At 40.8% G+C, this 17,649-nt stretch overlaps 3 protein-coding genes across 6 annotated transcripts in view; 1 reads left to right on the plus strand and 2 right to left on the minus strand.

Annotated features, from left to right (window-relative positions):
* The window catches only part of atp11b (ATPase phospholipid transporting 11B (putative)), a 53,406-nt gene extending 49,764 nt beyond the window's left edge, over positions 1-3,642 (plus strand). For 2 of the 4 annotated variants that reach the window (XR_008572654.1, XM_054789115.1), the window contains one exon: positions 959-3,642. Coding sequence is in view for 2 of the 4 variants with exons in the window: in XM_054789118.1 (XP_054645093.1) it covers positions 959-1,037 (79 nt within the window). In the remaining 2 variants the exon portion in view is untranslated. The remainder of the gene's footprint in view (positions 1-958) is intronic. The other 2 variants (XM_054789125.1, XM_054789118.1) reach the window with 2 other exon arrangements.
* Positions 3,643-3,752: 110 nt separating this feature from the next.
* On the minus strand, positions 3,753-13,699 carry mccc1 (methylcrotonyl-CoA carboxylase subunit). The gene is made up of 19 exons (XM_054789126.1): positions 13,392-13,699; positions 12,970-13,013; positions 12,631-12,770; positions 12,441-12,536; positions 12,065-12,186; positions 11,795-11,942; positions 10,968-11,089; positions 10,788-10,899; positions 9,150-9,231; positions 8,939-9,066; positions 8,678-8,861; positions 8,325-8,434; positions 7,942-8,158; positions 7,791-7,877; positions 6,487-6,536; positions 6,251-6,388; positions 5,290-5,397; positions 4,775-4,846; positions 3,753-4,687 (listed from the first exon to the last, which is right to left on the minus strand). The coding sequence occupies exons 1-19, from the start codon at positions 13,445-13,447 to the stop codon at positions 4,565-4,567; spliced, it is 2,139 nt and encodes a 712-aa protein (XP_054645101.1). The 5' UTR covers positions 13,448-13,699; the 3' UTR covers positions 3,753-4,564.
* Positions 13,700-14,524: 825 nt separating this feature from the next.
* On the minus strand, positions 14,525-17,215 carry lamp3 (lysosomal associated membrane protein 3). Its single transcript, XM_054789995.1, is given in 7 exon segments — positions 14,525-14,763; positions 14,847-15,017; positions 15,113-15,306; positions 15,308-15,522; positions 16,105-16,187; positions 16,679-16,744; positions 17,081-17,215. Coding segments are annotated over 7 exon segments (927 nt in total). The 5' UTR covers positions 17,139-17,215; the 3' UTR covers positions 14,525-14,623.
* Positions 17,216-17,649: the final 434 nt, after the last annotated feature.

A 17,649-nucleotide genomic window follows, 5' to 3' on the forward strand; every position in this document is an offset into this window, starting at 1 on the left:
CATTCATTCATTCCCAAAGGTTAGATGAACTGAAACGTACAAAAATCAAGGCAATTTTTCCCGTAGGAAATAATGTCAATTCAATTAATCCGTTACAGACGCCCAAAATATGAACAAAAATATTTTTTTTATTGAAAATGATTATGGTTTTACAAGAAAACAACGCAAAATAAACAACGCGGACTTTCTGGTACATCCTCGCGAGATCCAATTCACCAGTGTTTCTCTTCAAAGTGCTGGCACTCAAAACTTTCTTTGGCCCCATGGGGGGTTATTTAGCAGTTGCGTGCAGTAAGCCAGCAATGCCTATGGTGCTTTGTTTGGCCACTCAATTTGGGGGCACGACACAGTAACACCGGACAACTGGACTAGTTTGTTCCGTGCGAGACAACATGTGTGCAAATGTTTGCATCATTTGAACAGTGGCGTGTTGAATTTGAATTTCTGCTGGGCACCTTGACTTCTGATTTCATCGTAGGTTTGTTTGTAAAACAATACAAAATGAAAATGTGTAATAATAACTTTGGGCAGTTACATGTTTGTAGGCTGTCACTGTTTTGCGTCCTCTGAGAGCAACCATAACTGCGATGCGGTGAAAACCAGTTTGACACCTCAGGTCTAAATACTTCTGGACCTCCAAGTATGTCTGTGTTTATTTGCTGTGTGTTCTTTAATAATGCATTTATTTGGACTCAAGAACTCGTCCAAACATGTTGAATGTTTGCTCATCCTGTTATTTATTGACATGTGAATGAGGTGGGACTTTTTGTACTCAACTGTCATCATGTTAATTATTCACAATGATTCACTGTTCCATTCATCATTGTCACGCTCTGTTCCTGCCTGCTTGCCGGGGTCATAATGACTAATTAACAGACAGCCGTGTGTTAACTAGTCCCGCCGACCCCCCGCCACAGAGTGGGCCGCCTAACCCTCAGTCCCTGCTGCATCGTTTCAGGTCTTGGAGTGACCCAGACTTGTACTCCAATGATCGTAGCATCCTGACGCTGTCTCCAATCGAGGCCGCCCACTGCTGAGCCACCCTCCATCCCTCATACCATCTTCTAAGCTTGCTTACTTCAAAAGAAAGAATAAAAAAAAATGGACTCAACTGGAGCGCCCATCTAATGAAGCCAAAGGACTTGGAGCAGCTGTGCACCTTAACAGTTAAAGCACGCGAACGTTTGAAGAGCAGATTCTTGACACTCCAGGAGGACGTCGTATAGCGTGCGGTAGACGGAGGTGTCCTATCATGTTGCTTCCAAAAAAAAAAACATTTGCTGCTCCGAGGACACTTCAACATGCACTTTCATGTCTGGTTCAGATGGAAACACCGCCCAATGGTAGCATCCTGCAGTTCTGCGAACGTCCACAAGTTTGCTTTGGACCTCCATGTTGATACCAAAGAGGACATCTTTTTTGTGCCTGCTTGCACACGGCGCTTGTGCTGCTTTCTCCTCTTGACTGTTGTGGCCTCCGTTTCCACGGCGTCTGTTGATGAAGCCATACTTTTTTTCAGGAAGCTCCCTTCTTATCGCTCTTGATTCTTGAAGGTACTGTAAATAGCTGCTGCGTGTTGTTCCCCCTTTATTGCCTTCCTCACTCGGCCACGTGACCAAAGGCGTCTGTGCATTAAAGACCATGATGCTCCTGCCCTGTGCTTGAACGATACTTCCCAAACCTCCAAATTAAACAACGGTACGCCGAGTTCAGCATGCTTTTTAATGGCCAGATGCCTTTAGCGAGTCACAGCTGATGCATGCGGACTCTGACGGACGAATGTTTACGAGTTTTAACAGATAAATGTGCTTCTACAGCCTCGCATATCAAAGTCATTTTTGCTTTCTCAAGCCATCGTTTGTTTCCTTAACATTGTGTGTCAGATGTGTTTTTCTTTCCCATTGCTGATACGTGTGTGTGTGTGTGTGTGTGTGTGTGTGTGCGAGGCGGCGGCCCTTCAGTGACGTCTTGTTGTGAGACCTCGTACGATGTCACACGCTGCCCCCAGGTCACCCGTTTGTCATCGTCCTTTGCTGCTTTAAAAAAGAAAAAAGAAGGGAAGATTTGACCCAAGGGAGGCGTTTTAGCGAGACTCCAGAAGGTGATTGACAGCTGACATAAATTTAGGTAGAAACCCTGCAAGACAACCGTTTTAAACTTGACGTCAGCAGCCACATGACAAGGCCTCTAGGCCGCACAGGGAGAAAGAGCAGTGGGATGTTTGGGTTACTACGGTTACTCTCAACGATCGATGTCTCCAGCAAAAACATCTTCAGTACTTGTTGTGTGATACCTTCTGGCTCGTCTATTCTTTTTTTTCATTTGAAATCATTGTTTTCCTGTTGATTGTACCTTTTTGTAAGGAATTTGTCAACCGTTTGACCTCTATTTGGAGAGTCTTGTCGGGGGCGTCACTGGGACACTTTTGCACATAAAACGCAATCCTGTCATGTCATCTTTGTGATTTGTTTTGTTTGTTTGTTTTTGCATAGCATCTAATGTTGCTCACATGGTTTTTATGAGCTTTATTGTAAGCGAAGTCCTAAAGTCCAGGGGTGTCCAAAGTGCGGCCTGCGGGCCATTTGCGGCCAGCAGCAGTTTTCTAATTGGCACATTCACAGCACATTCTAAAAATATAACTGCAAAAATGAAGAAAGTGACAAGAATAAAGTCTAACTATTAATATTAATTACGAGGAAAAATAACATCATTTTACTAGCATAAAGTTGAAATATTAAAGGAAAAATCTTTTTTTTTTTTCAAGTCATAATGGAAACAAAATAAAGTTGTAATTTTTTTTTTTATTAGGTTGGGGGAAAAGTTATAACATTATGGAAAAAAAAGTCCAAATGTTATGGGGCTAAAGTCATAATATATTAGAAGAAAATTTACATGAAAAAATTTGAAACTAAATTTGGAACAGCAGCAAAAATGGGGGTATGGAGAGCAAAGACTGAAATTCATACTAATAATATGCTTGTTCACCTGAGATGTAGTTGTTTTTTTTTCTTCAAATATATACAACTTCTTAGCATAGCTGCCTGTGTTGGGTTTGTGTCTTTTCGTTTTTCAGTATGTAGCCCTCGCTGGAAAAAGTTTGGACGCCCCTGCCCTAAAGCCTATTGAGTATTTTTAGGAGTCGATTACTCAGCCGCCTAATTAAATGTAATTAATATTTCATCAAGCTTCCACCACACATAATTACCTATGGCGAAACAAGTACGATTATTCCTGTTATGCTATGAATGTGGTTCATGCGCCTCTCCAGTGTGAGGTACGGCAGTGTCAGTGATCCAGAACCCCTCCGTTTATCGTGGTGAAAGTAAAAATGTCCACATCCCGAGCAAAATGGCAAATGCAACCAGAGTGCAGAGTTTGCAATTCAATTAAGTGTTCCAAGTGAAAATGTCAACCAGTCTTTTGTTGTGCATTGGAACACTGCTGATGTGACTCAGCAGCATGAGGCTTAACAATGTCTTTCTTTACCAGAAATCGTTTGACTCCCTCCTCGGTACTGCACACTGTCAATCACCTTCATCACTCCTCGGTTGTCTGTCCATCTCTTGTCTGTACAACTGATGTTTATGAAGATGCTCTTCTATTTATGAAATAAATACATTTATAAGAAGCGGTGCCTTCCTTTCCAGTTGTCTCTCTAGCTGAATGTTGGTGTGCAATGTTTTATGTCATCACCTCATGAGCCTATTTTGTCATTGTCATTTTAAAATGCTTCCCCTGTAAACATAAGAGCACAACACAAGCTTAGCATGTGAGTCATTTATTAACAGATTATACTATTATTAGACTTTGCTCTTAATCGTCCATCAGACAAGTACGAAACCTACAAAGCAGTGGTGATTCTGACCTTTCAACCTTGAAATTCTGGAGTGTTTTTTTTTTTCTCTCGGTGTCATCTGAAAGGATTTATATTGATTCACTAATGCAGACGCCTTCTTTTAGAATCAGAACACATTTTCATGGCGCCTACACAAGCATTCACAAATAGTGGCTAAACAACCAAAAAAAAAGTCTTGTTCATTCCCTAAAGAGCTGACTTTTAAAAATACATTTCATGAACAATACAAGCTGTATTTAATAGACGTCTCTCATTTGGACAAATCAAAGAAAATGTGTTAATACCAACATGTGGGCTGTCACTTTGCAGAACATAATTGAGAAATTCGCCCCTCGCTCGTCAGTAACCGTTTCTATTATTGTACAAGTTCAGCAACTGCTCTCGTCGTTTCTTGCTTGCAGTCAGAGACATTACGTGGATGATCTTCAGTGTCCCTGACAGGAAGCAGTCTTGATCGAGACAGAGTGGCACCACAGTTAGAGAAGCCAGACTCCGTTTTTACAGCAAGTTACAAATCCTCCAAGATGACACAATGATATAGGCAGAGTGTAAAAGGCCACTGTCTGTTTTGATGATGTCAGGCTTTTTAGCTCTTTTTATTTCTTTCGAGTTGGGTTTGAGTGCATAATTGTTCAACTCAGACTGAGCCTGACTCTCCCTCCAACAGACTTTCAGCTTCGACAACTAGTTTACTAGCCTCTGCATGCTCTACTGGCCACCCTCCCCGTTCTCCTCCTCCAGTTCCACCAATGGAGCGTGACGATCGGCCTGAGAGCCCTCACTGAAGAACACCTTCCTGATCACACCTGTCTTGGGGGCACGGATGGTGTGCTGTAGACACATTCAACCAGTTGCACAACACCTCCATTAGAATGGAAATTCATCAGGAGTGTGTGTGTGTGTCAAAGCCAGTCTAACCTCCATCTTCATGGCAATCATGACCATCAGCGGATCCCCAACATTCACTTTGTCACCAGCCTTCACAAGCACCTAACACACAAACAAGTCATTATCAGTCTTGGTTCCACCCTCATGTGAATGTCACAGTCAAGGATGATTACATCATCATGATAATAATCTTGACAAATGCTCAACAGGCACACTTGTAAGATGTATCGATAATATGTGTTGCAGCATATTAATGCATGAGATTCTAAAGGTGAGCAGCCTGCTGTTTATGAGTTGGCATTTTCATATTTCGGTTTTACGAAATAAAATACACACAAGGTGGGTACGTCTTGGTGGAGCCCACAATCAACAGTTTCATTCAAATAAAAAAAGCTCCAGCTTGTTCCGGGATTTTTTTAGTTGCTTCTACTGCCCCCAAGTGGACAAAGAAAATCCTCAACGAAAATAGCCCATGAACGTGTCATTGAATTGTTGCGTTATTGTGCCAACCAGTTGGGCTGCAACTTGGCAAGAAGAGAACACACCTTCTCAATGGTCCCAGTCATGGGTGCCACAGCACCACCCTGAGTGCCAGAGCTGCTCACACCGGCCAGATATTTTGGAACTGGAACAGACACCTCCGAGCTGCCCTCCTGCACAGGCGATAGAAAACACAATGCTTAGATTCCACCCATCTCTCGTCTATAGAGAAAAACAGGTCCACACTGAAGGTGCTATGCTTCTTCATGTAGTTTGCATGTATAAGTGGGGGAAATGGTCATTCTACTGTATACACACAAAATCTTAAAACCAAGAATTTGCGATGCAGCAAAATGCAAGAAGAATAAGAACACTACAAAGCTCTCCTGGTAAAAACTAACAACCTAACTTCGCTCCACTTTCTTGGCATTTGCTGCAGTAACTGAATGGAGTGACAGCATGTACTTGTACACCAGGGTATTTCCATCATCACATTTCTCATCACATCGGATAATTACAACTATTTAATTCCTCCCTGTGATGTGATTTTTATGGTCATGTAAACATACGGTGGTGTGAAAAAGTGTTTGCCCCTTTCCTGATTCCTTATTTTTTTTTGCATGTTTGTCACACCTAATTGTTTCGGATCATCAAAAAAATATTATATTAGTCAATGACAACACAAAATGCAGTTTTTAAATGAAAGTCTTTATAATTAAGGGAGAACAAAATCCAAACCTACATGGTCCTGTGTGAAAAAGTGATTTCCCCCCTAAACCTAATAACTGGTTGGGCTCCACTTAGCAGCAACATTTAAAAACTGCAATTTGTGTTTAGTTGCTCATTGACTAATATTTAAATTTGTTTGATGATGTGAAACATTTAAGTGTGACAAATGTGTAAAAATAAAATAAAAAATACAAATCAAGAATAGGGCAACTGTTTGTGTCAGATGTTTCCATTTCTCCTTTCGGTTAGAAGACAGCATGTGTTCCTGAAACGCAAAAGGAGTTTCACAGCACCAACCGTGGAGAACAGATGAACTGTGTTGTCCAGGATCACCAGTTTGGGCCGAGACTTCACGCCATTAACAGAACAATGGAGAAACGAAGCTCCGCCCTCCATCTCCACCTCCCCCGCCACGTGGAACACCTCCTTGTCCAGCTGAAAGAAAGCACAAAAAAAAACTTTTAAATTAAATAGAGAATGTAAAGTTATCAATTTTTTTTTTTGTAAAGATGACCCAAAAAAAGACGGCTCACCTGCATTGTGTAGCTTCCATCTTTGTTATATGTGACAACCACATCAACCTCTTTAAAACAAAGAGGAAGATTTTACAGATTTGTCATGACCACAAGGAATAAAGAAGGCAGCAATGGTGCAAATGAGCGGAGGGTGAGATGAGTTAATAAGCGAGTTCAACATGGACAGTAAGTTCATTAACAAACCAGCCCTGAGTTTAATTATTGAAAGAGTCATTAGAAGTTTCTGCTCGGCCATTCAAACAGTTCATCCAATGTCAAACATGACAGAACTTCCTCGTAAGGACACTGACTCAGGCCGTGTCTGCAGTGGTGCTTCTGGCTTCAACGGCACCCCAAACATCTATTACAAGTATCTACTGCCACATTATTTGTCCACTGTATTAGAGAAGACACTGTTTACAAGCTACAACAAAGTAAAGGACACAGAAACGTGGAAAAAGCTTGATCAAGCGATACCACTCAGAGACCAATACGCAGAAACAGTAGGAATGAGGAAAAACACACCCATTTACGTCTTTACGCATGTTTCATCCACAACGTAGTGGCAGCCAGGCATAATACAGCAAGGTTGAAGGTGCTAAATGAAACGTTTAAACCCAACATTACTCACCACCAACAGGGGCTCGCTCCTTTCTGTTACGCTAACGGCTTTTTGCCGTCCCATGGGAGATTCCCGTGTGATGCCGCTTCATATGCGAGCTGAGGTCGGTCGTATTAAACTTGCCCAGTTCTGTGCCACCACGAGAAACTCATGCATGATAAAAGTTTTGCACTCAGCTGCAAAGTCCTGCCACACGGCTTACATCACTCCTGCTACTTTGTTTGCACGCTAGAAAACACCTTTTATTGTGATCATATGGGCTCCGGTCACGCCCCCCCAATATTTGTGGCGCATTGAGCAATAGCTACAACCGCCACTGGCTGTCTGTACCCACATGTTGCACTGTGAGTGCACAGTGGTGCACAATTGCCACCCTCGATAGTCACCATCTTGGCTACGTAGCGGAGGGGAGGGACAACTTGAAATAATGGTGGCTGAGGAGCGACTCGTAGTGGTGAAAGAGAAGCAGCAGCAGCAGGTAAATATTGTGATTTACGGTAAGTCCGCAACAACAATCAATCTGTAGTAGTATACTGTACTGTCAAAATTTGCGCACCGAATGTACACACTACTGAAGTGTACTGTCATTTCTGCCTGAAAAGCAAGTTCCTTTCCGAACTCTAACTTCTTACCACTATCCTTCATGTAATGTTCACACTCTCTTCATTCCCGCTCATTTCACACAATGTTTGCCACTTACTCTTGTCTCCCAGTTGCAGCGTCATGGTTCTGTGGAAGTGTGTGTTCAGCCTCCAGCCACGACTGGAGCTAAATGGAGAGAAAGGATCTGGAGGCAACAAACACACATGGTTGGTTCAAACATTTTTTAAGAGTTATCTATCATTACATACCTGTGGAGGTCTGTGTGAAGTCCTTAGTGTGCCTCCTCTCTTCAAGTACCAGGCCCAGGGCAGCCTGACAGACTGTTGCCCCGGAGGGAGCTCTCGGCGTGGGAAAGAGATCTGCATAGTGCTGAGGAATGAAGCTGGTGCTCACGTTTCCCGCCTCAAACTCTGGGTGACCGGAGAGACTCAACAGGAAATCAATGTTGGTGTTCAGCCCCACAATCTGATGGCAGGGGAGTGAACAGCAAGAAGGTCAATAGATAGAAAAGTTGTACAATTTTTTTTGCTTGATTTCACAAGGTATTCTTTTAAATAAATGTTACAATATAGCGGCTTTTAATAGCTGAGATGATGTGATAACTACTATCATCTACATCTCCAAATCTTACGTTGTACTGCCTTAAGCAGTAGCGAAGCTTTTTTAAGGCAGCAGACCGGTCCTCCCCCCACACCACAAGCTTAGCTATCATTGGATCATAATGAGCAGACACCTCGTCCCCTGGAAAAAGAAACATATACAGTATACCAAAGACAATAATCCAAACAAAAAGGTACACAGCATCAGCTCATCAATAAGTAATTGGAAACATATCAGTACATGCAACATGTAGTTTACTGTATATAAACATGTACACTTTTTTGTCTTCAACCATGAAATCTCAATGACAATCAGAAGAGTAATTATGGAAATAAACCTCAATGGCATTATGTTTTACCTCTACCAGCCTAATCTGAACACTACCTTCTCTGACTCCAGTCTCGATGCGAGTGTGCCGGTCTGGCGGAGGCGTGGAGAGATGTAGCAGAGGCCCCGCCCCTGGGAGGAAGTCATTGTTTGGATCCTCTGCATAAATACGGGCCTCAAAGGAGTGACCGTCTAAGACAATGTCATTTTGAAGGAGAGGTAGGCGCTCCCCTGCTGCCACCTGGAGAACAGCAGGCCACATTCAATTTCTACTTCCTGCTTTATTGAGCTGAGAACTTGACATAACATCTCACTCACCCTGAGCTGCCACTCCACTAGGTCTGTTCCAGTTATCATCTCAGAGACTGGATGTTCCACCTGCAGCCTGGTGTTCATCTCCATGAAGTAGAAGTTATGCTGGGCATCCATGATGAACTCAACTGTACCTACACAGTGAGTAAATCACACGACGTTACGTATAGCTTGGACATAGTTACAGGTGAGTTGTGTGTGTATGATGTAATCTCACCTGCTCCTACATAGTTGACAGCCTTAGCTGCTCTTACGGCTGCTTCTCCCAGTTTCCTCCTAACGTCTGCACTGATGCCAGGCTAAACACATTACATTCAATAAATAATGTGTATAATATTTACTTTCTCAACGCACATCAATACTTTCTATTAGTCTTATGTAAAAGTTACTGCACCCGCATCGGATGAATACGTGCTGCACGCAGTGCATTACTTGTCTCTCGTAACCACGGATGAATACAGCAGTCCCTCGCCACTTTGTGCTTGGAATTTCGCGGCTTCACTCTATCACAGTTTTTCGAAATATATAAATTATATATATTTTATGTATTTTTGGCCTAAATTACGCATTTTCAACCAAAAAAATGTCTAAACGAAGTAAAATACAATACAGTATAAGGCATTCAAAAAACACATTGAAAGACACGTTGTCATATGTAGTATTCTACACTGGCCACCAGGTGTCAGTAATGTTACACTGATGAGGTTGCTCAGACACCGCAACCATCAGGCAGGATAAAGATGGCATTTTTAAACAAGTGAAAAGTTCTACCGTCGTTCCTTGCTACATCGCGGTTCGAACATAGTGCCCTCACTCTATCGTGGTTTTTCACAAAGTAATTAATGAATAAAATGATCGCTGTTTTGTGGTTGAATGCGGTCTATTATTACCAAAAAATGTGCATATTTAAGTCAATTGTACTTATTCTTGGCCTAAATGAATCATTTTCAAGCATAAAAATGGCTAACTAAATTAACTAAAACACAAATACAAGGCAGAAAAAGCACTGTAATAATAAACTAGGTGCCAGTGTTCGCAGATGTGATCGCCAGAAAATTATTTACAAAAATTATCTTACAAGAGGTACAATAATAATAACATAATAATAACACAGGCTACTGTTGGGCAATCACCCACGACAATCTAAAACTCAACTCTGAACCTCAGACGTCACTTCCTGTCTGCTACACATCTGTCTGTCTGCCACTAAGGTTCCCTAGGGAACACGTTTACTGTTACTATGTTGGGTAATACAAATGTAAATGTGACTATATTGTTGTTATCGCATGTCTAGAGGCCTCTAATAATGTTAAAAATCGTATTTAGAAGATCGGGAAAAGGTTTTCTATGCAATAACGCCGAAAATATTCCACTTATTAATATTGTATCCTACTTCGCAAGAAATTCACTTATCGCGACCAAGTGTGGAACCAATTAACCACAATAAACGAGGGACAACTGTACTATGAAATGGACAGTGATGACAGCATAAGCAGTGATGTGGTCTCATTATTGAGACTTCTTCCTCTAATAAAATTGTCTTTCTCTTCTTTGCAGCTCCCCTTCTTGTTTTTCATTATTTTATTCATTTGTCATTATTATCACTGTATTGTATGTGTGTCCTTGATGTGTTGTGTACAGTGTGAGTGACTTAGGTGTTAATTTAAGTATAAGTTCCGACTTACACTAAAACTCACCACTTTGCATCACAGTCTAGGAACGGAACTCGTTCGTAAACATAATAAATGCTATGCTATGTACATGATCACTTGAATAATCTGAGAATTTATGAAATTAGATATTGGACTTTGAGTGTGCATTGTTAACAAGCTCTTTGATGAACACGAGCACTCACTCCTGGTGCTTCCTCTATGATCTTCTGATGCCTCCTCTGGACACTGCAGTCTCTCTCAAATAGGTAGACAGCATTACCGTGCATGTCCCCAAACACCTGAACCTCCACATGTCTGCACAGAGACACGCAATCATTAAAATTCAATGTTGCACACACAACACAGATTTGCTAAAGTGTTACCTGGGATCCTCTACAAACTTCTCAATCAGCATGACATCATCATTGAAAGATTTTCTGGCCTCACGTCTTGCAGACTCCAGCTGCTCCAAGAAGTCAGAGTCGGACTGTGCAATGCGCATGCCCTAAACACAGACACACAGGTTGAGGGGCACTGTTGACATAATGGTGCAGTCGTCCCTCGCAATACCGCAGTTTTTCAGAAATTAATTAAATCATAAATGATCGCCGTTTCGTGGTAGACTGTAATTAGTCAAAACATATTGAAATATAAGTGATATGTAGTATTCTGGTCACTAGCCGACACAAAACATTGATGAGACATTACCTTACATTACCTTCACACTGCATGACGTTATAAATTGCATGATAGAGTGGAAAAAAATATATATATATCCTCCCATTCCATGTGGACGTGGTAAGTTTTTGGTTTCTTACGTTTAGAAGAAATAAATTTGAGGCTGACTGGTTAGCTGGCTTGCTAGATACTGGAGCCGTCGTCTTAAGTCTCTGCAGCATAAGAGTTGCGCAATGTGGCGTAAACAATGAATAGTAGGAGTGTAAAGTTGACTATATGGGTGTAATTTCATGTCTACAGGGCCCAATAATGTTAAAAACAGTATTTAGAAAATCATGGGTCACAGGTTTTCTATGCTCTAACTACAAATATTGCATTTATTATTTATTAACATTGAATTTCTTAACATTGAATCCTATATCATGGAAATTCATTGAAATTCATTCCCAAAATCGAGCAAGTTAGATCCAGGAGCGAGCTGTGATGAGCCAAAGGAGAAGAACATTGGTAAGGCTTTAACATGTAGTCTCACCTTGCCTCCTCCTCCACGAACCGCCTTTATCATCACAGGGTAGCCAATCTTTGCAGCCTCTGCTTGCAGTCTCTCATTTGACTGGTCATCCCCATGGTAACCTCCAATGATTGGCACCCCAGCAGCTGACATGATGTGTTTGGATGTGCTAAAAAAAAAGTTTTTTTAGGTAAAAGTAAAAGGGGGGCACTTATCACTCATAATTGTCCGCACTACTATTGCAACATTTGCATGCATTTTATTAGAGAGAATAGTCTACTCTAATACTACCTTTTAATGCCCATGTCCCGGATGGCAGAGGATGGTGGTCCAATGAAGATGATTCCGTTCTGTTTACAAGCCTCTGCAAACTCTGTATTTTCTGACAGAAACCCATACCCAGGGTGGACTGCCTAAACATGAGTAGATTACAAAAATAATAACTCAAATGTATTAACAAAATGAACAAAGAACTTGCATTAAAACTGAGCAGAGCTGTATTTAAAAAAATCCTTGAGAATGTCAATTTAAATTATATTATTTGTTTAAATTAGCACTCTACAGTAATAACAACATGCTATAGCAACAGCTCTTAAGACAACATTTCTGATACAGTTCTTGCACTGATTCTTGTCAAAAGTGCTGTGACAGCCTGATGGTGACTCACATGCGAGCCAGACTTCTTCGCCACATCCAAAACTTTTTCCATGCACAGGTAACTCTGCTGGGAGGCTGGTGGGCCAATGTGGTAGGCTTCATCTGCCTAGAAAATTGAGACAAAATGGAGAATGTCATTTTAGAAAATAACTATATATTGGAACATGGGCTATTGCAAGACAAACACTGAACTATCTCACCATGGCAACATGCATGGAGTGTCTGTCAGCATCACTGTATACAGCCACAGAGCGGACACCCATTTTCTTGGCCGTGCGCATCACACGGCAAGCGATCTCCCCTCGATTGGCGATGAGCACCTTCTCTATCCGCCCCACATCTTCAACACCACAAAGCAGTGTCATACACATTGGGTGTTTGAGATGAAAACACTTTGAGCAAAAGTTGAAACTCTCAAATCCCTTTAAATGCAAAATATACATAGGCATGGAAAATGTGTATACAGTATACTCATAAAAGTACTGTACTGTAGAATCATCCTCCACATACTTATGTCAACAGTGACAGTAGCCTCTCACCTCCTGAAACAAGTCTCACTCCTCTTTTGGTCCATAACAAATTTCTGGAAGGAGATATTTCAATAAAAAAAAAATGTCATGCCAGTGAATGAGAATACAGTATATGATGAATTAGCATACTTGCCAACTGAACTGTCATACAGCGACCCTATTTAACCTTGGCGCATCCCTTCTCAACGAACAGCATTTTACTACTATATTAATGACACATATGCTATCATTTTCGCGCCAACTAAGTTCAGTGTCTGTGTAAAAATGCACAGCTCTGATTTGTTTTTTTGGGAGGTTTCTTCAGTCATTTGTCACAATCCAAAAGTGATAGCCAACAGGCTAATAGTAAAGAGCCGCTGAATGACGCAATAGAACAACAGGCAGGGGTATTCAGCAGCAAGCAACAGCGGGTAAGTCATTCATTTACTCACCGTGTGAATATCCTTAGACCTTGCACAGTCGGGAAACTTAGAATAACGGCAGCCATTACTGCCAGCTTGTACGGCTAGCTGCAAGCTAGCAAGCTATAGCTGACTGACTGACCTACTGAGTAGGGAAAAGGCGAAGTAAACGTTAAAACCACACCTTGCCAGCGGTTTTCAAAGATAGAACATAACTAAACAAACATAAAAAGTTAACCTGGCGCCGGAATGACGTTTTCGCATTTAAAAACAACAACACTTGCAGGAAGAATTCCGTAAACTATTTTTGACCAATGCAGGCATTCGTAGTGTCAATGACCAATAGGGATAGGTGATGTTGGAGGCGGGATGACGTTGCAATTACAAAAAGCACCAGCAGATGGCAGAATTTCAAAGCATTTGTGTTGTATTAACTACGGTAGCTGAGAAAGCTCACAGTCATTCAACAGCAAGAGTACAAAAAAAGCCACAGTTGGTAGGCGGAGGCATGACTACAAATGGTCACAGTATTCTGCAACAAATGTAGAAGAAAACACACTCTCAGTGTTGCATTTTATATTAATAATCTGCAACTAACTCCAGTGCATAATATAAAATGCTAAAGCGTTAGAAGCAGTAGTATTTGTGTTATAGTAAGTCAGGAAGGTAGATTTTGATCTTATAATATAATAATAATAATAATAATAATAATAATAATAATAATATAATAATAATACATGTTATTTTTTACAGTGAGCTTTACATTTCAAATAAATCTCAAACTGCGGTCGTACTAACAGGTAACACCTTCTAAATGATGGTGCAGTATTTTTTGTTACATTCAAACACATTGTATTTAGTTGAATGGACTAGATGCACTCCTAATTAAAATTTTAAGACCAATTGAAAAATTGCCCCCTGCAACGTCTCCGCATAGCCTTATGCCATTTGACGCTCCTGCACAACCTGAAGCTCCACTGTTCCATTGAAGTAAAAAGCAGCTCAGTTCATTATGGCGCCCCCTCCACTGTGCCATGTGGAAAACATGGTGAGATCTCCTTGTCATGCAAGTAACATTGGAAGCCCTCAGGCTTGGAAAAAAAGGATACACAATAACTTTACATTTTTTATTTAAAAAATGAAAATGATTTAAAATGCTCAACAGTATACACACCTTTTGTACATCATTTAAGGAGCTTTGCCATGAGTGACAGTAATAAAATCCATGTAAATATGTTGACATGACCAGTGTCGGAGTGAGCTCAGAGGCTGTCATAGCCATGTCTGTGACGGTCTCTAACAAATAAGAAGGTCAGAGTAGCGATCAGCAAGAGTCCAATCACAATGGCCCCTAATACAGTGGGTACGACCCTTTTGTTGAAATCAGCAAAACACTCCACCTCTGAAAAAGAACAGTGGAGGATTGAAATCATAAAAACATCAGCAATGTAGATATAAATGAAGCAAAACAGCAACGTCATTCACCTTCTCCGTAATGTCCATTCGGCACACTGAAGGCTTGCATTTGCAGAGGCACCAGCTTGAGGCTCAATTCTGAGGACGTGAGAAGCACATTTGCAGATTTACACTTGAAGCTTTGCCCAAATGATGCAGCAAACAGCCTGTCACGTTCCACCAAACCAGAATAGGTCTTATCTGGAGGAGGTGACGGTGACAAATGACAAAGTCAGTCAACAGTCTGAGAAAGTGAAGTGTTATGTAATGTTTATCCGCCTTCTTTTTGGTCTTACTGGCACATCCCAAGCAGACAGGCCGAGGAGACACTGAAGCAGTCAGCTTGGTGACGTAGAAAATATTATTCTCCTGGGAATTAAGAACACATAAGTGCATTGTAATGTTGCGGTTTATGATGATTATTTGCCATTGCGGGAAGAGCATTCTTGCTTGGATGCAAATCTGTATTTTTATGGCTAATGGATATTTGTTAAGTGAGAATAAGTGTATGGGATTGACCAGAAGTGTTTACTGTAAAAGGTACAAAAAGTAATAGGACTATATGTTTAATGTGTTGTACTTTTTTGAAGCTAAATTGCAGGCTGGCAGCATCATCCAATAGGGTGAGAGACAGAACAGCGGCTTCTTTGTGACAGTAACCACTGGACAAGACCTTGGAAGGATCCAAATTGTAGTACCAACTCTTCTGAATGCACACAAAAGAGAATGCTATCAATTAGATTGTACAAACAAATAACATCCGATTCATCCATCCAGTTTTAACCTAACATTCATGTTTTTGGGATGTGGAAGGAAGATTGAGGACCCAATGAGTGAACCAATACGAGCGCAGGGAGAACATGCAAACTCCACACACGTTTCAACGGAGATTTACGCTGTGGTTTTAAAGGTTCATATTGTTTTTTGGAAATCATGCCCTTAAGATGATAAGCTGAAGTAGTACCCAAATTACTCCCAGAGCCTTGCTGTTTTGACACTGTGTCAAGTTTTATAATACTGAATAAAAAGTGTCTAAACAGCTTGTGCAGTGATAAAGGAATAGAAAAGAAGAATAACTGTGCTTAAAAAAAGACTAATGTTGATATGATTATTAGAAAGCGTTGCTGTTACTTGTGAAATATTATCAATTGTCAAAAATTGTCAAAAAATCTAACATTTTGGAAATTAATCCTCTATATCGGACAGTGACAGTGTTGAAAGAATGGCTAAGGTTTCACTCAGTCTGCTCGCAATGTCAGCAATGATGCTGCTGTCACAGTGTGTAAACCTTCTTAATCGTGACAATGTACTGTGCTCCCAGGGTGGCTTTGATGCAGAGTTCCCCCTCAGGCTTTGTCAGTGTGTAGGTCCCTGCACACAACGACAAAGGATCTTAAAACAACCTCCTAAAACTTAACTCAGTCTTGAACATACAAACTGATTCATCCCAAAAATGAAAACCGTAATCTATATGGGCCATTCCACCGAATCGGTGCCATTTGCTTGTTGTAACTCTCTCAAAATATCAATTTTTTCACTCTAAATCTGATCATACACATCCTGTATTGAGCTACTCAAAATGTGTATTGACCTATTTCATAGTAGCTCCACCACTGTTTCATGGTAAAGAGATGTAACAAATACTATTTTTCCAGCGTCCAAGGTAGTTGATACTAATACAGTATTTTAAATTGCATTTATTAAATATAAAATCAGATAAATGTGCAGGACACTTTGCTTGATAAAGTTAATTTTATTGTGTATTTGTACATTTTATTCCCTGGGAAATCAAATGGCACCAGTTCGGTAGAATGGCCCGTATGTTCTCTATGCAAATAGAATAACATTGTGCTGGTGTGTACCTATCGGAGGGAGGGCCACAGAGGGGTGCAGGACTGGTCTGTAGATCTGAGCCCCAAAATTTGAAACTGCAAACATGGATTTTTCATTGCCTTGTGTTTGCATACCTATGCTGGAAATCCATCACTTTATTAAGACAACTTCAACAAGCATTATGAAACATTTTAGTATGTTAGTGACAGTGCAGACAGCTCCTTGACACATGCCTTCATTTCAGCAAAACAATGACTTTCTGAAAGAATAATGTCCTCCTCCCATCACCATGAATACCCTTTCAAAGAATGTGCTGATAAGCTATCATGTTACCAGGGTTACTCTCAGTTTTGGGACAGAAAGCTGAAGTTGATGCCGACTATCAGATAACGTAATCAAATTGCAAAAATTGTAAATGTTAGCACACATACCTGGAATTATAGCAGCTAGGAAAAGCACAAAGCATCCACCTGTGTCGCCTCCTGTCATTATGACAATGATTGTAAAACACAATTGAGATCAACCCCAAGACTAATGTCAGGCTGCGTGCAGATTCTGCCTCAGAGGTTAGCCATGTAAATGTGAAACAAGTCTGTTGCAGAGGAAGTGAACTGTCAGAGGAGGTGGAAGAGCGACCACTTTGCCGTTCTGTTTTGACACCTTAAATGTGAGAAATCATCCCCCCATTTTTTAACTGCCGATCTTTTTCAGGGTCATGGGGTTGTATTTTTCCAAAATAATGCACTAGTTATAATAAACAGACACTACACGAAGAACCTAGTCATAGTTTACTGTACATAATTATTCATAATCTCACAGTATCATGATGACACGGCCCAACGACTATATGATTTTTTTTTCTCCGATCTATGTGGTGTGTGTGGAAGCTTAGTCGTCGGTTCGCTGTGTAAAGCACTAAAGGCTGCCACTGCTTTGTGAACAAATCCAAAGAAAATAGTGTTAGTTGTGGGCTTGACAATTATATAACCTGTTACATCAG

Source organism: Dunckerocampus dactyliophorus, chromosome 10 (assembly GCF_027744805.1).
Source record: "Dunckerocampus dactyliophorus isolate RoL2022-P2 chromosome 10, RoL_Ddac_1.1, whole genome shotgun sequence".
NCBI lineage: Eukaryota > Metazoa > Chordata > Actinopteri > Syngnathiformes > Syngnathidae > Dunckerocampus > Dunckerocampus dactyliophorus.